General features: G+C 46.4%; 1 protein-coding gene across 1 annotated transcript in view; it reads right to left on the bottom strand.

The window, feature by feature from the left end:
• Positions 1-25,173, bottom strand: part of ITPR2 (inositol 1,4,5-trisphosphate receptor type 2) — a 374,378-nt gene that overhangs the window by 92,622 nt on the left and 256,583 nt on the right. Inside the window, exons 39-45 of the mRNA XM_030540942.1 lie at positions 23,527-23,714; positions 22,300-22,483; positions 21,434-21,690; positions 20,114-20,314; positions 17,497-17,607; positions 4,014-4,109; positions 1,399-1,515 (exon numbers count right to left, since the gene is read on the bottom strand). Of these exons, the coding sequence (XP_030396802.1) occupies positions 1,399-1,515; positions 4,014-4,109; positions 17,497-17,607; positions 20,114-20,314; positions 21,434-21,690; positions 22,300-22,483; positions 23,527-23,714 (1,154 nt within the window). The remainder of the gene's footprint in view (positions 1-1,398; positions 1,516-4,013; positions 4,110-17,496; positions 17,608-20,113; positions 20,315-21,433; positions 21,691-22,299; positions 22,484-23,526; positions 23,715-25,173) is intronic.

Genomic DNA, 25,173 nt, shown 5'->3' with positions numbered 1-25,173 from the left:
ATGGAGATTCCACAACTTCCCTAGGCAATCTATTCCAGTGTTTAACTACCCTGACAGTTAGGAACTTTTTCCTAATGTCCAACCTAAATCTCCCTTGCTGCAGTTTAAGCCCATTGCTTCTTGTTCTATCATTGGAGGCTAAGGTGAACAAGTTTTCTCCCTCCTCCTGATGACACCCTTTTAGATACCTGAAAACTGCTATCATGTCCCCTCTCAGTCTTCTCTTTTCCAAACTAAACAAACCCAATTCCTTCAGCCTTCCTTCATAGGTCATGTTCTCAAGACCTTTAATCATTCTTGTTGCTCTTCTCTGGACCCTCTCCAATTTCTCCACATCTTTCTTGAAATGCGGTGCCCAGAACTGGACACAATACTCCAGTTGAGGCCTAACCAGCGCAGAGTAAAGCGGAAGAATGACTTCTCGTGTCTTGTTTACAACACACCTGAACATGTTGAAGACAAAAATGTACATAATGTACATTTCTCACCTTATTAGTGTAATTATAACCTGTCCTCTTTTCTTCTTCTATTCAATTTTACTCACATTTTAAGGAATATGCTTAACTTTGTATTCCCTGACAATTTATTTAGAATACTCCCATATTGCTTCATTTTTAAGCTGAACCTGCTTTAATAAAAAATAATTAAAAACAAAAGATAAGGTCCCTAACATGGAACAGCAAGTACTATCTGCCTGTGCCATCTTTATTATAGGGCCTGATCAGTAAAGTTGCAGTCTTTTCTTTTTCCACAGGAGAGGGGGGAGACGGGAGAATCTCACTCTCTCATTTGTGGCGTACCAATAAAAAATCTGTATTTCACCTTTACAGTGCACAGAAGACGTGAGATAAGAGAGCCCAATGGAACAACGGCATATCCTAAAAGGAATAAAATTCCCATATGGCCATACTATTAATGTTGCCTGAATAAATTAATAATTGTAAAATAAAAAATAATATTGTATTAACATTAATTTCATATAAGAATAGAAGACATGAATTAAAATCTAACTCATGATAATCTGATTCAATTTATGCTTTAATTAAGATAAATTATTTTTACATGCCATTCTGAGTCAAAGATTCCCAGATTAGGAAATGACAAAAGAAGATAAACTGAGTGTACATTACCTGCTCCATTCTATGTTATTTAGATCTCAACAGTACCCACGCATCATGGGCACAGCCCATGCACACAGCAAAACCACACACATTTTGATCCTGACCCCAAAGACACTCGAGAGAAAATGATATCCTATATTAGCTCGATCCTGCAGATGTTGCATAGGCAAAACTTCAATGGTTAACGCACACAGATCTGGAGTAGAATTTAATAACATCTTGCAGCCTTTAAGACTTCTCTTTTATAGACTCGGACACACAATGACAAAAAACATACCTGATGTGCCAGTATGTATATATTGTGGCCAACATCTTTTGGTGAAATATTATCTCCATTCTCTTCATCATCATCACATTCTAGAGCCTGATTATATGCATTCTTCATTACGTCCACCTTTAAAACAAATAAAATTGAAGGGCTGTCAAATATTTTAATTCCATGAAAAATATGAATTGCATTTAGATTTGCTCACTGTGCTTGGCTCAAATTTGGACAGGGCCCATGAAGTCCTACAAGAAGATGTACTTTAAAAGCACATTCAGAATGAACAGAAGCCTGAGAAGGTGTTTGGTTTATTCTTATCTCAACCAATTGCACTCTGCTTTGCTGTTTTTCCTCTTTGCCATTTTAAGACAAATTGCCAAGTTTGCAGTAAAAATCGAGTCTGGTGTTTACCTGTGTATTTCAGGTGAAATTAATCCAGATGTGGAGGGTTTTGGATACCAGTGTAAAAGGATGGTTCATGGCTAGAGCACGAGCTTGGGTCCAGGAGACCTAGGTTCAGTTGCCTGCTATGCCACAGCTTCCTGTGTAACCTCGGACAAGGCCCAAATCCTCAAAGGCATTTAGGTGCCTATCTCCCATGGATTTCAATAGGAGTTAGGTGCCTAAACACCTTTGAGGATTTGGGCTTTATATTTTCTATGCCTTGGTTCTCCATCTACAAAATGAGCATAACAAAACTTCCCTACCTTGCAGAGGTGTTGCTGGGATAAATACATTGAAGGCTGTGAAGTGCCCGTCTACTACAGTAATGGGGGCCCAATAGGTACTTTAGATAGACAGATAGTGAAACGCTGCTGTGAGGCTTTGGGGGAAGAGAAGAGGGGGTTGTGCAAGTTTCTCTCTCTGCCCAGCGCTGTATGCACCATATAGGATTTGTGCATTAATGACAAACAAGCTGATATGGAGGGGGCACAGGGAATGAGGCAGAGTAGGGTGACTGGATCCATGCTTACACAGAGCACAGAGACGTAGTGATTAGCATTCCAATAGGCTGGAATAGCAGCCCTGGAGGGGTTGTGTTACAATCTCATTGGCCTAGCTGTTTGTTGGGAAGGAAGTTGGTACCACTCCACCCCTGTTTTCTTAAGCTCTGTACAGGGAGGGCTGCATTTTAAACCTTCTGAATGTCTTATGTGCTGACAGGGTGAAATCCTGGCCCACTGAAGTCAATGGAAAAACTCTCACCAACTTCAGTAGTGCCAGGAATCCATCCACTGATTTTTTTCCCCCTAATAGCAGTAAAACAGGTATAAAAATGGGTTTCTGGGAGAATGTGCAAGAAAAATTAAGTTATCTACAATTAAGATTAAAATCTAACAATGAACTGTGTGGAAGAGCTTGTGAAATTCACCATTTCCAGTTTTAAAACACAAGCTAATCATATCATCTGCTTCAAGGGATAAACTAATGCCTTGCAAGGGTCAGGAAGGAATTTCTCTCTCCATGTACAACACTGCACAATTACATGGTTTATTTAGTCTTATCCTCAGAGCCTCAAGGCCAGAAGCATGATACCAGACTAGATGGACTGCTGATCTAATCTGTTTTAGCAGATTCTTTGGGAAAAAACCACTAATTTCTATTAAATTTTGCGAAGCTCAAAATGGTAACGTTTTTCACTAATAAAACTTCTGTGAGAAATCAACACAAATCCTGGGCCCCCAGAAAGAGTGCCTTTTGAAACATATGTTTAAAGAAAGATTGCGGACACTGCAGGCAGTGCCTAAAGATCAAGATGCTGCAGGCAGTGCCTTGCTGTTGGGACTTATAATGCAGGACACTTGCAACCTATTCCTGGCTGGAAGCATGCAGCAACATACTGTATCTCATTTGCTCACCAGCAAGCTGTGTATAAAAGAGTGGTCAAAGAGGAAGGGAAGGTTGGAATCAGGGACAAGATGTTGGGAGGGTCAGGGATATTAAGGTCTTCCAGAGAGTTTACAGAAAATATAATTGCTTTGTACCTCACATAGGCCCTGATCCTTCAATGAGAACTGGGGGAGAGGAAGTGGGGACAGGGTGGAGCCTGACTCACTCAAAGTGCTCTGCATAGGCAGAAGGGTAAATCCACACAGATCACATTGCGGGATGGGATCATGGTTTTTCCAGTCACCAAATTGTTCATATTGGATGGAACTTGCCACTCCCCCAGTTTTTCCACCATGACAGAAATTCATGGGGGACAATTACAAATATTATCCCTATTCAAAGAAAGTAAAAAAATGTGGTTTTAACTTCGTTTTGCCTGTGAGGTGCATTTTTTCTTCTTAGTGTGGTAACACAAATGGTACAAACTTAATTTCCCAGCTACTGACAAAATGTACTTGAAGACAGTTTACTGGAGTATGATAATTTATTTAGGAAATAATTACGGAAAAGTGCTTGGAATGGATAAAAATAATGAAGTCATAAAGAATGAAATCATGCATGCTTGATCCTTCAAAAATACCTTTGGAGAATTAGTGCCATCTTGATATGCTGTATCCCTGTATGCAGCTATTGCTATTCAGTTTAGACACAGATCCTTTACAAAATATTTTGATGATAGGATTTATTGGGGGTGAGATATAGCCAAAAGATTTATGAATATTCAGAAGTTTTCTTACCAGTTCCCTTGGTCTCATATTAAAAAGGATTCTTTCTGCATTCTCACTGTCATGCCTGCTTTCCATAATAGCCAGCAAAAGCTTAGAGGCATTGTTCTAGAGATACAAAACCAAGTTAGTGTAAATGTAAAATCTATTTCATGGATCCTTGCACTCGTTTTAATTGAGATTACTAGGACCACTTTTTTTTAGTGGATATGATTTTAAATGGCTTGCATCTTTTACGTTATTAACATAGTAAATAGCTTTACAGCACATTGACATTAAAGTCAGAGGGCAGCTAACTACAGTATAGAATATAATGGAAGGGTATTTTAAATATTGAAAAATATCTGACTCTTAAATACAAAGCTTTATTCTGCACTGTGCACCATAAATGAGATCCCATTTCCTGCTCTTATTGCCCAGCTCACAGGTTTTGTCATTTTGTTAAACAATTGAGAGCAGAGGTAATTACGAAGTGTAGCAAACAAAAGGTTTTGCCTATGACGCATGTTTCCTTCCCCTTTTGTTTTTTAAAGTATAATTAATTACCCAAAAGGCTATAAAATCAACAGATTTCATGCACTTCATAAACTTCAAATTTAATCTGAATACCAAGTACTGAGCATATTCCTGGACTCCTGGCAGGAGTGTTAACTATCGGCTTTTCACTCATTTCTCTCCCAGGGATAAAATAGCATGTCCTTAAACAGCAGTAGCTCCATAGCATCTGAGCGTCTGGGACCCGATCTTGCTTCAGTTAAAATCAATTTCGGCCCACAGGGGAGGAAGGTTGGTTTCATGGTTCAAGCACTATACTGGGACTCAGCAGACCTTGGTTCAATTCCCAGCTCTGCCACAAGCTTCCTGTGTGATTTTAGCCAAGTTACAAACTCTCTGCACCTCAGATCCCCATCTATAAATTGGGGATAATAATACATCTACACCTTGCAAGAGTGTTGTGAGGCTAAATGTGTTTGCGAAGTGCTGAGATACTATGCTAACCCCAGGAGGTCCCCTGTATGAAAATGTTAAGGCAGAATGGGGTCCCTTACTAGAAGCAAGGCTGGAAATGCCCAATACTCCCCATTAAAAGATCCAGTTCTCAGTTGCTTATGAATCTGCCTAACTGTCTGGGCTGAAATTTGACATGCAGGGTGCCTGCCTCAGGCTGAATAATTTTGGAAAATTTCAGCCAAAAAAGTTCAGCCTTTTTCAAGAATGAGGCAAAAGGGGAAAATAAGTTGTTTTGCCCATGTTAAAAAGTTCTGGTGACTTACTTTGAGCAGTTCTATAACCCTCATTGTTTGGAGTAGGGACTTGAAATTTGGCATGGGGTGGCCTTCATGGCAGAATCAAGCCTTTTGTTTTCCACATGTAAATCCACCTACATTTCATCAAGTTTATGATATTTTTCAAAGGCATATGTTTGCACATGCTCGGTAGAGACTTGCTAGACCTTTACAAAAGACGGTTACTCACCTTTGTAACTGTTGTTCTTCGAGATGTGTTGCTCATATCCATTCCAGTTAGGTGTACGCGCCGCGCGTGCACATTCGTCGGAAAACTTTTACCCTAGCAACTCAGTGGGCCGGCAGGTCGCCCCCTAGAGTGGCGCCACCATGGCGCTCCATATATACTCCTGCCGGCCCGCCCGCTCCTCAGTTCCTTCTTGCCGGCTACTCCGACAGTGGGGAAGGAGGGCGGGTGTGGAATGGATATGAGCAACACATCTCGAAGAACAACAGTTACAAAGGTGAGTAACCGTCTTTTCTTCTTCGAGTGATTGCTCATATCCATTCCAGTTAGGTGAATCCCAAGCCTTACAAAGGCGGTGGGGTCGGAGTGAAATGTGGCAGAATAAAACTGCCGAGCCAGAGGCTACAGCCTCTCTTGACTGCTGAACCAGGGCATACTGCGAAGCAAAGGTAAGGACCGAGGACCAATGGAGCTTCGCGACAGGTCTCGTGGGTAGAAACACGAGCCAGCAAGGCGGCAGATGAAGCCTGAGCCCTGGTAGAATGCACGGTGATGTGGCTTGGGGAAATATGAGCCAAATCATAACAAGTGGGGATGTTCGCCATCACCCAAGATGAGATCCTCTGAGAGGAAAACAAGCAAGCCCTCCCTTTGGCCCGCTACCGGGGCAGAGCTGGGGCACCTTAGGAAATGATTCTGTCAGCACAACTAATGCGAGCACTCCACAGATGTCCAAGGAGTGCAACGGTTATGCCCATTGCGTTGAGCTGTGGGTAACATAAAAGGCCAAAACACCTTAGGGAGGAAAGCCGGGTGCGGTCATAACTGCACCTTGTCTTTGTGGAACCTTCGTAAGAGCTCTGATCTCAGAGACCCGTCTGGCCAAGACTAGGTTGAGGCCCCAGGGCGGGGCTGGGCGGCGCACCCGAGGGTGCAAGCGCTCCAAGCCCTTGAGGGACCTCGAACCCATAGTGGGACACTGAACGTCCATCTTAGCCTGCTGGAAGGTAGGGATGGCTGCTGAGAGTATCCTCAGCGATGATACCGCCAGATCCTGCCGCTGAAGGCCAGAGGCAGGCCAAATAGAGGGGATCGAGACCTCAGCAGGAGCAAGATCGAGCGTACTGCAGCTGTAAAGGAAACGCTTCCACCTGGCTCGGTACGTTGACCAGGCGGAAGGCTGCCTGTCACCCCGACTCAGGTACGTGAGGCGAAGAGGCTGCAGGTCCAAGTGACGAAGCCTGTCATTGCCCTGAGTGATGAGGTCTGGGCTGACAGGCCGAGCAACGTGGTATGTCAGTGTTGCCTGGACCACTTTGGAGTGATCATGATGATGATGCACGCTCCGCCCCTGCGGAATTTGAGCAGGACGTAACGAACCAGTGGGAACAGCGGGAAGGCATAATGCAGTTGGCCGTTCCACGGCATCAGGAATGCGACCAAGATCGATTCCGAGGAGAGACCTTGGAAGGAGCAGAACATCTGGCATTTCCTGCACTCGCGGTGAGCGAACAGGTCTGTGCGAGGAACCATTTCCACTTCCGGAAAGCGGGACGCCTCACGTGGGGCAGAGTGATGACTCGTAAGACAGGAAAGACCTGCTGAGTCAAAGAGATAAGACGTTCCGAACGCCTGGGAGAAAGGACGTCGCCAGCTCCATCGAGTGGGCCATGCAAAAGACCCGGAAATGGATGGCCTCCTGACAAAAAAGGGGGGAGGACTATGTCCCCCCTGAATGCTTATGAAGCACCTGGCCATTGTGTTGGCTGTAAACACCGAGATACAACGGCCTCGCAGCTGCCGATGGAACCCCTGGCATGCCAGGCGGACTACTCTCATTCTTGGGGCATTAATGAGGAATGCCAGCTCCCTAGAAGACCGAAGGCCTTAAGCTCGGAGGTGACCATGAGCACTCGAGCAGAGAGATGATGCGTCCGCCGTCAGGGGCAGTGAGGGCTGGGGCGGATGAAACTGCATCCTGTCCACACCAAGGAGGGAGTTAGCCACCACTCTAGGGAGCCTAAGGCGTTCGAGGGAACGGTGACTACCATGACCATTGGCTCCCTGTCCAAGCGGTACGCCGAGGTGGGCCGGACTTGGAGAGTACGGAGGCGGAGCTTGGCGCGTTTGGTTACAAACTTGCGGGCAACCATGGACCCAGGAGACTGAGACAAGAACGAGCTGAGGTCGTTGGGAAAGCCTTCAGACCTCAGATGATTGATGCCATCGCCCAAAACCGCAGTTGCGATAAGCAGGCTCCGGCTAGGTAGGAGACCAAGATAGCCCCTAGGAAGCCCAACCTCTGCGTGGGAACCAGAGCGGATTGCTCTATTAGTAATCATCAGGCCTTGATCTGTGAATAAGACCGTGCCGATGCCCACGGGCTGAGTGGTTTGTGTGTCAGAGTCTCCTCGGATAAGCGAATCGTCCCAATACGGAAAAACGCATATCCGACATAGCTACGGTAGGCGGCGACTATAGCCGTAAACCGGGAGTATTCACCGCTGGCTATAAAGCGGAGGCATCTCCCATGCGGGGGGAAGATGGCATTGCAAAAGTACGCGTCCTTCCTATCCAGGGCGGCATAGTAGCCCCCCGGAGGCAAGGATGGAATAATGGTTCCCAGGGATACCATGCAGAACTTCAACCTTATCCCAAACCGGTTGAGTCCATGCAGGACCAGGAAGGTCTGACCTGTGGTCGAGTGGGGGACTAGGGCATAACGGGAGTAAAACCCCTAGCCCCTTTCGTCCGCTGAAGGGGGACAGGGCTGGAGCAATTTTAAGGTGGTACCTATGCTCCATCGTGCGCAGGACCCAGCGACCTAAAAGTAACTGGGGCCATGCCAGGAGAAAGCGGGATCAGGATCCCGTCCTGCGACTGGTACACCGTCCTCCGGTGAACCTTGGAAGGTCCGTCTTTGGTCCCAGTGGTAATTGCGAGGGACCTCGACTTTGGCTTTTTAGGGGGCCTGACGTTTGTCTGCGACCACCTTGGCCTTGCCGTTTTCCAGAGTTCTGCCTCTGGCTAGGCACAGAGTATGGCGGCTGGGGCCATAAAGGCCTGCGTTTGGTCGCAGGCGTATACATGCTGAGACACATTAGGACCCTATTGTCCAGCAGGCTTCGCAGTCTGGGGCTGTCTCTGCCGCGAAGATGCCTTTACCAACAAAGGGTAAATTCTTTCCCCCGTCCTCCAAGACGGCAGCGAACTCTAGGTGGGAGGTTCGAGGGAGAAACTCCTCCACCCAGGTGCTATAATTATCGCAGCTAAGCAAGGCTTGTTGCTTCGCTACCCAGAGGTGCAGGGCCCCTGCAGAGTACACCTTGCATTCGCCAAGGCTCTTTCCGCTTCGGGGCTGGCGCCCGCTGGCCATGATATCAGGATCGTGGTCCTGAGCATAAAATCCGCGCATATGGGGTGACACGGATGCGTGTCCGGACGGCCATGGAGGTACTAAAAGAGGGCACGGGCCGAGTCCCTGACTCACTCGGACCTTGCCCAACTCGGCACCGGGGACCGGCATCGGGAGGCGTATCGGTACCTGGAACGAGATCCAGACCCGCAACCAGAACGGTGTCGGGAGGTCGACCGAGATCTCGAGGCTCGGAGAAGAGCTACAGGAGTCAAGGTACCTGCCCCGGTGCCAGATGTCGGAACGGTGCCGATAGCGGGTCGGCGAACGGGATACCGACCGGTGCAGTGAGTGTGACCAGTACCGAGGAAAACAGTACCGGGACTGCCAGTGGTGTCCGGCGTGCCGACAGGACTTGGAGCGTCTGCGGGACCGTGATCATAGACGGTGCCGCTCTGCTGTACTGACAGGGGACAGTCCCTTGAAGAGACTGTATTACCCGTACCGGCGGTGCCCGGGTCAGGCAGCACTGACTCCGTCATGGCACTGAGAGCCCTCGCCGTTGGTAACATCTCCGGCGCGCAGGGAACAGCAGGCTCAACCACAGTGCGTACTGGGGAGCTGTCAGGCACCGGATTCGACGGCCCTCGTGGGGCCGGGATCCATGGTACCGAGGTCATCAGAGCTTCGGTAGGTGCCGGTGCCGGGAGAACCGAGTTAGATAAGCCGTCTGGCTGGGGTGCCGTCAGCACTGAAGCAGCGGGAGTAATACGCTCAACCACGGCGCGTGCCGGGGAGCCGTCGGGCACCGGATTCTACGGCCCTTGCGGGACCGGGATCGACGGTGCCGAAGCAGGTGTCGGTGCCGGGCGATCCGACTTAGACTAGCCCTCTGGCCGCGGTGCCGAGGGCACGGAAGCAGCCGGAGAAGTAGCTCGACCACGGCGCGTGCCGGGGAGCTGTCAGGCACCGGATACTATGGCCCTTGCGGGACCGGGATCGACGGTGCCGACGTCATCGGTGCCGCAGCAGGTGTCGGTGCCGGGCGATCCGACGTAGACGAGCTCTCTGGCTGCGGTGCCGTTGGCACGGAAGCAGCCGGAGCAATACGCTCAACCACGGCGCGTGCCGGGGAGCCGTCAGGCACCGGATTCTACGGCCCGTGTGGGACCGGGATCGACGGTGCCGACGCCATCGGTGCCGCAGCAGGTGTCGGTGCCGGGCGATCCGACGTAGACGAGCCCTCTGGCTGCGGTGCCGTTGGCACGGAAGCAGCCGGAGCAATACGCTCAACCACGGCGCGTGCCGGGGAGCCGTCAGGCACCGGATTCTACGGCCCGTGTGGGACCGGGATCGACGGTGCCGACGCCATCGGTGCCGCAGCAGGTGTCGGTGCCGGGCGATCCGACGTAGACGAGCCCTCTGGCTGCGGTGCCGCTGGCACGGAAGCAGCAGGAGCAATACGCTCAACCACGGCGCGTGCCGGGGAGCCGTCAGGCACCGGATTCCACGGCCCTTGTGGGACCGGGATCGACGGTGACGACGTCATCGGTGCCGTAGCAGGCGTCGGCGCCGGGCGATCCGACTAGACGAGCTCTCTGGCTGCGGTGCCGCTGGCACAGAAGCAGCAGGAGCAATACGCTCAACCACGGCGCGTGCCGGGGAGCCGTCAGGCACCGGATTCTACGGCCCTTATGGGACCGGGATCGACGGTGACGACGTCATCGGTGCCGTAGTAGGTGTCAGCGCCTGGCGATCCGACTAGACGTGCTCTCTGGCTGCGGTGCCGCTGGCACGGAAGCAGTAGGAGCAATACGCTCAACCACGGCGCGTGCCGGGGAGCCGTCAGGCACCGGATTCTACGGCCCTCGTGGGACCGGGATCGACGGTGCCGACGTCGTCGGCGCCGGGCGAGCCATCTTAGACGAGCTGTCTAGCTGTGGTGCAGCTGACACAGAAGCAGCAGGAGCAGTAAGCTCTACCACGGCGCGAGCCGGGGAGCTGCCAGGCACCGGATTCCCTGGTCCTGGGGGACTGGAATCGACGGAGCCGAAGTCATCGGTGCCTCTGCAGGCCGGATAACGCAACTGAGGCGAGCTCTCTGGCTGCGATGCAGGTGGCACGGAAGTAGCGGGAGCAGGGGGGCTCAACCACGGCGCGTGCCGGGGAGCCGCCAGGCACCAGCAGGAATCGTAGACTCTCTCGACCTCGGAAGAAGGGAACGGTGCCGAGTCGACATCGGTGCCGGCGACGGTCGGTGCCGGAAGGCCTTGGTGGTACCGGCGGGGTCCGGTGCCGAGGAGGCGCTTCTGCCCGCCGCTTGAACATCGCTCCGCGCCCAAGGTGGAGGGGCAAGTGAAAGTCCCGCACCTTTTTGTTTTCGGCTTAAAAGCCTTGCAAATGGGGCACTTATCTGTCAAGTGTGATTCTTCAAACAGGAGTCATGTAGATCTCTCTTCGGCCGCGGCTTCTGGTAAGCCGGGCCCCTTTTGAAAATCTGGTGAGCCATGCATGGCTCCGGCACTGGGCTCATGGAAGGGGCTACTTCCTGAACCCCGCTAACTAAACTAACCATGTTAGCAAAGGAAACACGTATAACCATACAAATATATATATATAAAAGTGTTATAACTGCATAATTATATACGAGAAAACGAGTAGCTAGGGAAGTGGAGGTCAGCTAAGCCGCGCTCCACTGTTCCAACGACCGACACGGGCGGTAAGAAGGAACTGAGGAGCGGGCGGGCCGGCAGGAGTATATATGGAGCGCCATGGTGGCGCCACTCTAGGGGGCGACCTGCCGGCCCACTGAGTTGCTAGGGTAAAAGTTTTCCGACGAATGTGCACGCGCGGCGCGTACACCTAACTGGAATGGATATGAGCAATCACTCGAAGAAGAACTAAAATCTTCAAAAGATTCTGTCCATGCTGAAGCATGTTCCAGCTCAGGGCTGTGCAGGACTTTCTCTGCAGTTGTCTTTCTGAGCTGCTGAAGACTGTGCTGAAGTCAGTCACTGGAACTCCTGTTCTCTCAAGCCCCCCACCATAGACCCGGAAAAAAACCTGGACCTGGGTGGGGTGAAAGTGAGCAGATTTGGACAAGGAACCCTGGGGGGAAACTGGGATGAGAGGAGGGTGGGCAGAGTAGGGTTGGCTGGGCATGGAGCCACAGACTGGAGGAGGTCACCTTGGATGAGATGCTAGGGAAAGAGACTGTGCCTGGCTAAGCAAGGATGCTGAAATTGGGAACCAATGGAGTGGAAGGAAGGAGGTGGGGAGGAAGGGAAACAGATCTGATGAGAAGCCAGGGCACAGGGGGAGAACTGGCACTAGTTGCGCAAAGGCAGTGGGACAAAGAGCCAGGGACAAGGAACCAAAGAGGGTGTGAGGGCAGGTTGAGATTGGATGAGATGCCTGGGGAGGGAGAGAGGGACTGAATCCATGAGGACAGGGAAAGTGTGAGTGTGGGAGAGACAGAAAGGACAGAGTCATGGGTGGGGGGCGGGCAGAGATTGACTGGGCAAGGAGACTGGGCACAAGATATGGTGGGAAGAAGATAGGTGCTGGGGTGGGATGTCTTGAGAGTAAGACTACAACTGGCTGGGCAAGGAGACTGGGACTGAGATGTGAGCCAGAGGAGTGGAAACTGGAACTGGGTATATGAGAAGAATGGACCGGGGACAAGACGACAGAGACAGGTTGGAGGGGACGGGGCAGGAGGAATCAAGCATGATGAGATATTACGTCATTATATACATAAATATTTTTTCCACAGGACTTCTGCCTCATTCAGTGCACAGGATGGACCTGCACTTGGGATGAATCAGGGTGGTGTAGGGAAGGAGACTTGTCTGTTGGACCCCTGTTGCACTTGTTCCAGAAGTTGGAACTTGTGCAGTGAACGAGGCGGGAGACTGCAGGAAGAGAAAGGATGGTCACATGGTTAAGGCAGTTGAACTGCACTGCACTGCACTGGTGAACTGGATTCTATCCCTTCCTCTACCACAGAGCTCCTGTAAGATGCTGGGTAAGTCACTTATACCAAACTTTTCACAGTCAGTCACTGTGTGCCCATTTTCTGAGTGGCCAACTTGAGCCCCTGAGGACTGATTTACAGAACATATAAAGTGCTTTAAAATGCTATGAATACTGAAAAATCAGGTCTGAGGTGTCTTAAATTGGGAATCCCAAATTAGTGTGGCATTGAATAATAAGGAGAAATTAGAAGACTGAAAGCTGCTCATTAAATGAACACTATCCATTCTGTTCAATGAAGGGTCCTATGAGAAAAATAGTAGGTGATCATATAAAGACTGTATCATAATGCAAATGTCCAAGGGGGCCCAATGAAGGTTGCACAGACAACCTTGTTCCTGGCATTTTGTAATGTTTGACGAAAAAATTTCAACCAGCTCTGTTCATATGTAGCAATACCTGATGTGTCACATTACTTGAGAAGCTACACCCCCAGATCTTATATCCAGAACACAGAATCTTCATACTAGATATACAGTATCTATTTGATCAGTTTTTTGGAGGAAGTTGAAGGTAAGTTCCTGGATATGATGGTGGGTAGAAAGGAACTTCTCTGTGTCTGAGGCCTGGTCTACAGTACACGGTTATTTCGGAATTAGCCGAATTAATTCAATATAAAACTGATTCTGTCCACACAACCAAACTGTTTTTTTCTATTTAAAGGGCTCTTTAATCCGATTTCTGTATCTCACCTTAGCAAGTGGAGTAGTGCTAAAATTGAGATCGCAATTCTGGGTTACAGGTACTGTGGATGCAATTTGAGCTTACTGGCCTCTGGGAGCTATCCCAGAATGCTCCTTTGTGACAGTTCTGGACAATACTCTCAACTCCAATGCACTAGCCAGATAGGCAGTAAAGGCCCCAGGAACTTTTGAATTTCATTTCCTGTTTGGTCACCATCAGCACAGTCCACTATCACAAGAGACCACACAGTCCCAGATTCGCAAACGAGCTCCGGCATGGTCTGAACGGGAGGTACTGGATCTCATCGCATGCTGGAGAGATGACTCTGTTATGGCAGAACTACGTTCCAAAAAAAGGAACACAAATACATATGCTAAAGTCTCCAGGGCCATGACGGAAAGAGGCTACTCCAGGGACACAGAGCAATGTCGTACAAAAATCAAGGAGCTCAGGCAAGCGTACCAAAAAAGCCAGGGAGGTGAACGGGCGCTCTGGGTCACAGCCCCAAACATGTCGCTTCTACTGTGAGCTGCATGCAATTATGGGGGGTGACGTCACCACTACCCCACCACTGTCCATGGACCCTTGCAAGGGGGAAGTTGCATAGAGTGAGGAGGATATTGGAGGACGAGGAGGAGGAGGAGGAGGAAGAGGACAGTGCACAGGTGGCAAGTGGGGAATCAGTATTCCCCCCTCGTCAGGAACTACTCTTAAAGCTGCAGCCAATAGCCTCCCCCCACTCCAAGGTGGGCTCCTGAACCATGACGCTGCAGAAGGCACTTCTGGTGAGAGCCTGATCGGAGCCATGCGGTGGGAGGAAACCCAGCTGCGCTGGGCTGTTCGTGTTTAGTTAAAGGGCTCATCCCTGCTCAGAGCCTCATTGGAGCCACGCGGTGGGTGCAGGGGAGGAGGTGTTGTGCGAAGCGATTAGCCCAGAGAGCCCGCAGGCCCTCTTTTCATATGGCAAACCCACCAGGCATTGCTTGCTATGGGAAAGAGGGCCCGGCAGTTTGAAAGCATTGAAATGAATGCAGAAGAAGCAGAACCCTGTGTGCCCCTAGGGCTTACCATGGCTGCCTGCAAGCTGAATTCTGTTGTCCAGCCGCGTGTGATGGCTTACTCACACCAAAGTGGCAGGCACTTCAGTATAAGAGGCAAAATGCGACCTTGCACAAAAAGAACATGTGCTGTGTACTATGAATGGCCTGTTTCACTAAGAAAGTGTGTCCCCTTTGCTCTCTAAAATGTATCTTTTAAAATACAACCCTCCCTTTTTCTCCTCCTGCAAGTGCAAATGTTTCAGCGCAGCCCTATCTACTCTGTCCCAGAGGCTGGTCCAGATTAGAAAGCGGAAAAAATGAACTCTGGATGACACGTTCACCGAGCTCATGCAGCCCTCCCGCACTGATTGTCTCCATGCATTCAGCTGGGCCCTAACAATTGCGGAGTCCTGTAAAGCATTATATGAACACGAAGAGAGGAGGGAGGCGCGCGATGAGAGCAGGAAGGACGCTATGGTCAAGCTCACGGGGAAGCAAACTGACCTGCCGGTGGATCTAATGCGAGAAGGGCACCAAGACCACAGACTTCTGCTGCAGCCCCTTTATAACTGCCCCAGAGGATTGCACAAGCAACAGAAAGCTGGCATATCCAAAATTTTGATTTGGTTTCTGGACTTGTCCTTCCCTCTTCCTCCACTCCCCTAACCCAATACCCCCTCCGCCCCCAGTCTACCTTCTGATTTCTCTCAATGTGTTGTGCAACAAATAATAAAGAGAAAAACAACTGTCACACTATACCTGGCCAGTCATGAAACTGGCTTTCAAAGCTTCTCTGATATGCAGCATGCCCTGCTGCACTCTTCTAATTGCCCTGGTGTCTGGCTGTGCGAAATTGGCTGCCAGGCGAGTTGCCTCAACCTCCCACCCCACCATAGACATCTCCCCCTTACTCTCACAGATACTGTGGAGCACACAGCAAGCAGCAATTACAATTGGAATATTGGTTGTGCTGAGATCTAACCGAGTCAGTAAACTGATCCAGCGAGCTTTCAAACATCCAAAGGCACATTCTACCACCATTCTGCACTTGCTCAGCCTATAGTTGAACTGCTCCTTACTACTGTCTGGAGTGTCTGTGTACAGCTTCATGAGCCATGACATTAAGGGGCTGGTTGGGTCCCGGGGATAACTATAAGCATTTCAACATCCCCAACATAATTTTCTGATCTGGGAAGTAAATCCCTTCCTGCAGCTGTTCAAACAGACTGGAATTCCTGAAGATGCGAGCGTCATGCACCCTTCCCAGCCATCCCACGTTGATGTCAGTGAAATGTCCCTTGTGATCCACCAGTGCTTCTAGCATCATGGAAAAGTACCCATTGGGGTTTACGTACTGGCCACCCCGGTGTTCTGGGGCCAAGATAAGGATATGGGTTCTGTCTATCACCCTGCCGCAGTTAGGGAACCCCAGCACATTAAAGCCATCCACAATGGTCTGCACATTTCCCAAAGTCACTACCCTTGATAGCAGCTGGTCAATGACTGCATTGGCTACTTGCAGCACTGCAGCCCCCAGAGTAGATTTGCCCACTCCAAATTGATGCCTGACTGACCAGTTGCTGTCTGGCATTGCAAGCTTCCACAGTGCTATGGCCACTCACTTCTCAACTGTGAGGACTGCTCTCATTTTGGTGTCTTTGCACTTCAGAGCAGGGACAGCAAGTCACAAAGTTACATGAAAGCGGCCCTACGCATACGAAAGTTTCGCAGCCACTGGGAATCATTCCAGACCTGCAACACTATGCAATCCCACCAGTCTGTGCTTGTTTCCCAGGCACAGAACAGACGTTCTATGGCATGAACCTGGCCCAACGCCACCATGATCTCCCAGTCACCACATGCCATGCTTCTAGGAGCATCTGTGTCTATGTCCTCATCAGTATAGTAATCGTTGTCGCTTCCTCGCCTGGTTTTGCAGGTACTGCACATACAGCTGGATAATGTACGAGGTGTTTACAATGCTCACATCATCAGTTTGCTTGCCACCCTATGGTGCCTGCACAGGTAATCCTGGAAAAAGGGCGTGAAACGTAGGAGAGCAGAGTGGCAGTGGAAGAGGTGCTGTTCGGGTCACAATAGCTGAAAAAAAGGCAGGAAATGGTTGTCTTCTGTAGCTTTCATGGATGCGGGAGCCCAGGACAGACAACATGGAGAAGCTCGGTAGTGCAGCGAGAGCGGGAGAGCAGAGTTGGCGGCGGAAGCTGTACTGCTTGGTTCACGCTGGCTGAGCAGAGTTGGCACCGGAAGCAATTGATGAGGAAGAGAAAGAGTAGATACTAATAGAGATTACGTAGAAAGACCAGACGAAATGTGAGGTGGATTCATAGAACCAGGAGAGAAGCAGTGCACCGTACTGCACCGTCTCCTGAAAGCAGCATGGCATCTGCATGCCAAAAAGGCATGAAACAATTGCCTGCTGCAGCTTTCACGGAGGAAGGAGAGACTGACGACGCACACCAAGAAACACCCGTGAGAATGTTTTGCCCCATCATGCACTGGGAACTTAACCCAGAATTCCAATGGGTGGTGGGGACTGCGGGAACTGTGGGATAGCTACCCACAGTGCACCGCTCCGACATTCGATGCTAGCGTCGGTACTGTGGACGCACTCCGCCGAATTCACACGCTTTAGTGGGGACACACAAGAGTGAATGTATAAAATCGCCTCTGAAAATTCAAATAGAATAATTTCAAAATAATTTTGTACTGTAGACGTATCCTGAGTCACTGGCTGAGTTGAGCTAAATCGAGTTAATTTGTATACTAATGCCACCAGGCATATTATGCTGTCATGGGACTAAGTAAGCATCAGGGTGCCTAGCACTCTTGCATAGGCATTTATTATTATTATTACTTGAATCTGAATAAATAAAAATATTTTCCATACCTTTAGCTGAAGCACCAGGTCCATGCAATATTTGCCAAGAGGGTTTATGTCATTCAGGATCAGTGCAATTATAATATCAATTCCATTAGACTCATGGGTAGCAATGCAGCTCTTTTTAAAATGAAAAGAAAAGAAAAGAGAGATGCAAACATATGAGCATATTTTCAGAAGAAGGGCCCAGATCCAAGGCTGCTCTGTGGCAGCATTGCACCCGACGGCCAGTGCAAAGTGCCCCTAAAGCAACAGTAGCTGGCCATAGGCGGGAGGATCACCCCCATGGAGCAGGAGCGCTCTGCTGTGTAGAGCCAACATGTCACCACCCGTCCCTGCTATCTCCCGCTGCTATTTTTAGCACTGCAGTGTCCCACTGATTCCCTATTGGAGTCTCTCTCCTCCACAGGGAACAACATCCCCCAGTAGGATAAGTCTTTGGCAGGAGGGAAGCAAGAAGAAAAGACTCTACCAGCTCCCTGCTGCTGGAGTATTTCCCTTCTGTGGGGAAAGGGAGGCAGCAGGGAAAAAAAACCTTTCCCTGCTGCCTCCCCCATTCCAGAACCCTTCCTCGCCTCAGGAAAGGACTCTGGCCACAGGGAGAGGTCTGCCAACTCTCTGCTGCTAGAGCTCTTCCCCCTCCACAGTGAAAGTGTCCAGCATCAGGCAGAGACTCTGAACGGTGGGGGAGCTAGTGAAGCCTTTCCCCATTGCCTCCCCTCTGCCAGAGCCTCTCTCTGACCTGTGTAGTTACAGGTACACATTGAGGTATGGACACAGCCTTCATTTCTCTGCAGCGGGTAAGCTACACATACACTACATGCTACCACCAGTAGTGTAGACGTAGTCTATTTGACTATATGATTTGTGTGCACAGATGCTCTGTGTGTGTGGATAGATAGATAGATAGATAGATAGATAGATAGATAGATAGATAGATAGATAGATAGATAGATAGATAGATAGATATACACACACACACACACACTCTGGGGGAGTGCTTTTTTTTTTTTTTTAAATATAGAGTCTGAAATTTGCAACTGTGGCCAACGGTAATTCTGAATATTTTCACAACTTGAGTTCTGGCCCTTTTCAGCTATAACAAACATCAGGCTAAAAAGGCTCTTGGATTTTTTTTTAAACAACATTACACAACACTAGAGAAGAAAAGGCTTAAAAATAAAAAGAAGAGAAAAATGAGATGGAAATGACAGCATTAGTATCTGCCTCTGAAATACACAAGATCATATCTTCAGTTGATGTAGAAGAGCCTAACTTCATTCCTTAGTTACTTCACAGCAGGTCTAGGTAATGAAGTCTAAACAATCAATCATATTTTTCCACTACCAGTGTTCTCTGTGAAGCTAGATAAAAAGTTAACTTGAAAACACATTTTTCTTTCCCTTTACAGTGCTCTAATTATCGCTGTATTTTCAAATAGTTTGACCCATGAGTTTTTAAGCAAATATGATTATCTAACTTTCAGTGCACTTTAGCTTTTTTTGAGGTATGAATTAAGGCCGCTTGATTGTCAGTATTGCAGACAAAAACCACTTTGTAGTTAACCAAGATATATACTAGGAAGTAACACTAATATTTAACTGTTATGATCCAACAGCTAACCATTCTAGCATTAAGGAATAGGTTTTTATTTTGTAATTCTGTCCACTGCAAGTTTCTCCACTGTTAATCCATAACAAAAGTTGTGAAATTACATCTGCTGCTACATCTTTACTTTTGTTTACCCAGGCCAAGTAGAGTGATGTAAAACCATTTACTTTTTCTTTCTAACCTGCCTATTGGCACGGAAAATACACCCTCCAGAAGACTCAGGTATATAACTTTATAGACTCCATCCAGCAAAGCACTTAAGCACATACTTAATGATAAGTTCACAACGGGACCATTCGTGTATTTAAAGTCAAACAAGTTTAGGTCCCTAAATCTGTGCCAGCAAATACTGAACACACCTTAAAGTAACTGCTGAGTACAGAAAAGCATGGCAGCATACACCTCACACCTGCCTATTCCCGAGTGTGGGTTTTTTTGGAAAATCCCTGACATTTGACTGAAGAATTGCATCACCACTACCCAGTCTTGAAGATGCTGGTCTTGTAAGTACAGTAGGACGCTGCGCTAAACACTTGGGAACTATATGAATTAAGTCGTCATATTCTAGAAACTTGGAGAGACAAGCACAGATAAAAGCTAAGAAGTGAGTGAGATTTAGGTTTTACTGCTTATTTGGTTACTAATGAGTTTGCCATCTGCTGCCACGATTACAGTTAAAAACCTGAAAGGAGTCTCAAACTGGAGGGAGGGTTAAATCCTGGCCCTAATATGCCAATGGCAAAACTCCCATTGGCTTCAGTTTGGCCAGGATTTCACCCCACCTATATCTGAGGGACTGTACTACAGAGGAGACCTGATTAGACAAAATGAGTCCAAGCTCTGATAAAAGTGTGTTTTCAAAGGCATATTAAACCTTGTGAGGTTTTCAAGTATGCTGCAGCCAGCCATATCATTTGAATCAGGTCCTGAATTATTAAGAATAGGAAAGGGTTATGTAATACCCATGGACACGCAGGTAAATTCTTCCTCGCCAAAAAACGATTATTCTAGCTACCTGATTTTCATGACAGGGGCCTTGACAGTATTCAGTCAAGCTCTCGAGGGTTTGGTTCACCAGAACTACATTCTTCTCATTGATGTATAGCCCCAAGAGGCCCAGGCCACCTGTCGTGCTTCCACAAATACAGTCCAAGAACTGGAGAGTCTCACACACTAGGTTGTAATTTGTTTTGTTGTTCTGATTTCTTAGGAAGGTCTGAAAATAAAATAAGAGATCAGGCACCACACTGGAATAGCTTTACATTTTAATGGTAATTCTCCACTTGCCTTGTGTGATAAATGCGGGGGGAGGGGAGGAGAGAGTAGCTCCCTTTTATGGGCCCAGCCAGCCAGTTAAGTATAAAATCCCTCTTAGTGGCTGTTCTCTACTTGCTTTACCTGTAAAGGGTTAAAAAGTCTCCCTGCATAGGTAAAAGGAAGGAAGTGGACACCTGACCAAAAGAGCAAATGGGAAGTCTAGAACTTTTTAAAATTGGGAAAAAAATTCTCCTTTGTTTGTTGTGGTTCTTGGGGAGATGCAGAAAGACAGGGCTACAGTTATGCTGCAAGAGTTTTGGCCAGGTATGAAAAATCAAATCATACCTAGAAACTCCTCATTTGAAACCCCTAGATATGTAAGTAGATCAGGAAATGCCTAGGAAGACACAATTAGGTTTATTTATTTTTATTTTTTTATGGCTTGTGGACTCCTCTGTGCTAACCCCCAATACTTTTGTTTTGCTCGTAACCTTTAAGCTGGACCTCAAGAAGATTATTCTTGATGCTTAGTTTTTGTAAGTGGGGTTTTTTTAAATCTAGTTTCCAGATGTTTTCTCTTTTTGATTTTAATAAAATTTACCTTTTTTAAAGAACAAGATTGGGTTTTTGTGTTCTAAGAGGTTTGTGCACATGCCGTTTAATTAGCTAGTGGCAACAGCTGATTTCCTTTGTTTGCTTTCTTAGCTCTTCCCCGGAGGGTGTGTGAGAAGGGGCTTGAGGGTACCCCACAGGAAGGAATTTCCAAGTGCGCCTTCCTGGGTTTTCAAAGGGGTTTTTGCACTTGCGTGGTGGCAGCATCTACCCATCCAAGGTCAGAGAAAAGCCGTAACCTTGGGAGTTTAATACAAACCTGGAGTGGCCAGTATTAATTTTTAGATTCCTTGCAGGTCCCCACCTACTGCACTCAGAGTGCCAGACTGGGGAATCGGCCTTGAAACCTTGGGAACAGGTGAAGATTTCACCACAAAAAATGGTAAATTTAAGTACTCAACATTTAGGAAATACAAAAAATTAAAGTCAAATGCACAATCTTTCCACATATTCTACAGAACCATACCTGGAGCTCTCGGTTGTGGTTCTCACATAGCAACTGAAGAAATCTCAGTATCGGCTGCATGATTGCGATAGCAGGGCTCATTGTTGCTTCCTCTGTGGACTTTTCTTCTGTGTTTGTAGCATCTGTTCCTGAGCCCATGAGATCTATTTCTGGGTCCATTTCTCTTCTATACACAGAGTAAGCTTTGGATGTTGCAGAAGACGCTTCTGTTAATTGCCCCTTCATACCTTGTTTCAGGTGCAGTGTTGAATCCCTTACTGTAAATGAAGACAATAATTCCCGTTTTCCCCCCACTTGATTCATTAACAAACAAACAAACAAACAAACAAACAAACAAACAGTAGTGTTTGGGGGTGTTTTTTGCACTCAATCCCTAAAGACTTCTGGGCAAAATATAAAAAAAATCAGAACAACGTTCACAAAAGAATAACTTTTTCCAAATAAACCTCAAACATTGAAACAGAAAATTAAAACAAAAAACCACTGTCTTTCTGCCACATACAATCAACGATGAGAACAATGGATGAACCACAGACTCGGAATTCAGTTCTTATGCTGGAATAAGTCTTTCACGAACAGCCCGAGTCATTTCAGCTTTATTTCTGTTTATATAAAAATACAGGGCCAAATCCTTCATCTGTGTAAATCGGCATAGCGCCACTGACGTCAATTGAGCTGTTCTGATATAACCAGTTGAGGCTCTAGCCCATAACTTAGAGACAATTTTCAAACGGCTACTTTTATTTCTGCAGCTGATAGTCTGCAGTAGTTGCTCTGAAGAGCAGGTATGGTATCAGTGATGCTAAACATGCTGTTCATATACAAAGCAATTCTTTTGCCTCTATTCTAGAGAAAACCCCTTTTACCTCTCTTTTTTGGAGCAGATATAGTTAGGTCACTATCATCATCCTTCTTCTTGCTACCTAAATCAATAGTGTTGACTGTCACTGTTGATCGTATTTCCTGCTGAGCAATTTTCATGCGGTCATGCAGAACTTTAAAGAATTTTTCTGACTTCTTTTGCTCGTTCAATTGCTGGTAAGTGGAATACTGCAAGAAAAGGTATCCTTTAGATGTCAGTATTTTAAACAAGGAAAAACACAGTTTCGGCAAAACTATTAATTTTTAGATTATCATTACATTATCTACACTAACCAAAAACAAATATTGGGTACTGAGAACCTAATTCTTTCATAAATTAATATATACAGCAGGTCAAAATGTTTCAAATTTTGAAACTTCAATGACATTTTGAAATTTTGGAAAAACTGGGGGAAATGTCAATGCTATTTTGACCGCGTGTTGAGTAGGTTGCAATTTTTCACATTTCAAAATATTAAATTTTGAAAAGAGAAAGAAAGTGAAATTATTTTGTGAAATTTTCCATTTTTCTAACAGTTCTAGTGACTTATTATTCCCATTTAATAACAAAACAATAATAAATATGTCTGTGGCACTATAGCTTAAACTACACAAGTTCTTTAAATTTTCTTTGTCAGATGCTACTTCTCAACCTCAAATCTACAGACTTTTTCAGAGGGACACTATTTTTCAATGGGAAGCAGAATGAATCAGCTCCCTAAGATGCATCACTCTCACGGGACAAAAATACAAAAATTAGAATCCTTAAGCTAAAAGCATTACCTATACATTACCTACAAAATGGAATATTGGTCTTCTGAAACCACTCACTTTTACATTATTTCTGTTTTTGAGGCTTTTGAGAAGTGTCCTTTAACTTTTTCAGGAAGTAACTTAATTTTGCTGCTATTTTTGACCTGATGGTATGTTTTTTTAAAACCACTGCAAAACTCTTAAATTCAGAAACACGAACATGAAGCAACATATGGCCATAAGGCAAGAACAAGTTAAAAAAGTACTGTACTGCATACATAAAGATAGTTTAAAAGTGTTTTCCACTATTGACAAGTCTACAGCCTGAGATACTGCATTATTAGCAAAAGCATATTTGCATTTGTATTATAATGAGACATTGTTTCATGAGAGAAAACTTTTCACAAAGGTCACTGAAAAAATTATTTTCATTTGTCTCCATACTACGTGCATTTCAAAAGCAATGAATAAATAAATACCTGTGTTTGTGTATTTCCACCTTCAAGCAATGCAATACCAAGTAAGATGGCTTCTGAGAAAATTCTGTCATTTTTGGTGCTTACGATAACATCTATGACTAGTTCCGATGCACCTTCTTTATCCAGAAGGCATTGAATATCAGACATCAATATCCCAGACTTATCTGAATCTTGTCCTGAAAAGCCACCTGCAAATACGACAGATATTTATCCTGTACATTCATATTCGTGTTTGTGGTATACATGTTAAAATAAACTAACTCATAACTGATTTATCATTGATTTAAATGATAATTTTGCATAAATAAGGACTTTAGGGCTGGGTCCCAAGAATAAAAAACATGAAATAACATATGATCAAAACCGTAGCAACACAGTAATTCCAACAACAACAAAGATGGAGCCTAAGTGATTTGTTCACAGAAATGCATTTTTATTTAATTGCTGCATATTTTAAAGGTAAGCTAAGCTGTGTGTCCTCTTTTGCTTCTTTATGAATTATCAACATGGGCTGAAAGGTTATCTTGATAGGTTTTTTTTTTAAACCTAAGGCACAGTCTACACCCAGATTTTGTAGTGATAAAACTGTTTTGGTTAGTGGCGGAAATAGTTTTAAAAAAATACACTCCCCCCCAGTTTGGACACAATTATACTGGCATAAAGGTGCCTTACACAAGTACAGCTTATTCATCTCCCCTTATGGGGAAGCTACATAAGAGCTAGGTATTATTATACTGGTATAAAGACCTATATAGATATATCTGTATATATACTAGGGCGATTGTATCATTTGAACTATACTGCTACAGTAAAATGTTACAGCTTATGTGTGTGTAAACAAGGCATTAAAAATATGAGGCCTGGTCTGTGCTATGAAATTAGGTCGGTATAAATACATCGCTCAGGGGTGTGAAAAATCCACACCCCTGAGTGACACTGTTAAACTGACCTAACCCTTGGTATAGACAGCACTACTCCAATGAGAAAATTCTCCTGTCAATCTAGCTACTGATGGTCATGGAGGGGGAGTACCTATACTGATGGCAGAAGCCCTCCTGTCAATGTAGATAGTGTCTCTACTGACATGCTACAACGCGCAGTTCACTACAGCACTTTAAGTGTAGATAAGCCTTCAGGAATGTCAAATTCTGTCTTCCCTGATTCTGCTGGAGAACCTTTGGGAGGTCTTAAGGATCTTTATTGTGAGCGCTGAAACTAACTGTAGGGGCAATGGTATTTGATCTTGAACAAAAGGCTACCTTTGTTCAAAGTGTTAATTAATCACTTAAATTAAATAAGTCAATAAAATCAAACAAAACAAAAGGTTTTAAGCAGTCTGGCTGAAAATCCCTTTCCCTCTCCATTGCTTAGCTCACGATGCCACAATTTCTGTACTCCAGTTATCCACAAGTCTTCCAGTCCTGATAGGACCTGTGTTTATAATTTAAAAAGCAAGCAGAAAACAAACAAAAAAAAAACAACAACCTGCCCCTCCGCAACTACCAATATTACTATAATATAATAGTATAGTGATATAATAGCATTATTATGAATGTGTCTATCCACATGATGTCTCAGCAATACTAGCTACATTTTATGTTCTCCATTGGACCATATAAACTTCAGAACTCATCTCTGTTGTAGCTA

Source organism: Gopherus evgoodei, chromosome 1 (genome assembly GCF_007399415.2).
Source record: "Gopherus evgoodei ecotype Sinaloan lineage chromosome 1, rGopEvg1_v1.p, whole genome shotgun sequence".
Classification (NCBI taxonomy): Eukaryota; Metazoa; Chordata; order Testudines; family Testudinidae; genus Gopherus; species Gopherus evgoodei.
The sequence above is the reverse complement of the archived record's forward strand: the minus strand, read 5'-3'. Positions and strand labels throughout refer to the sequence as shown.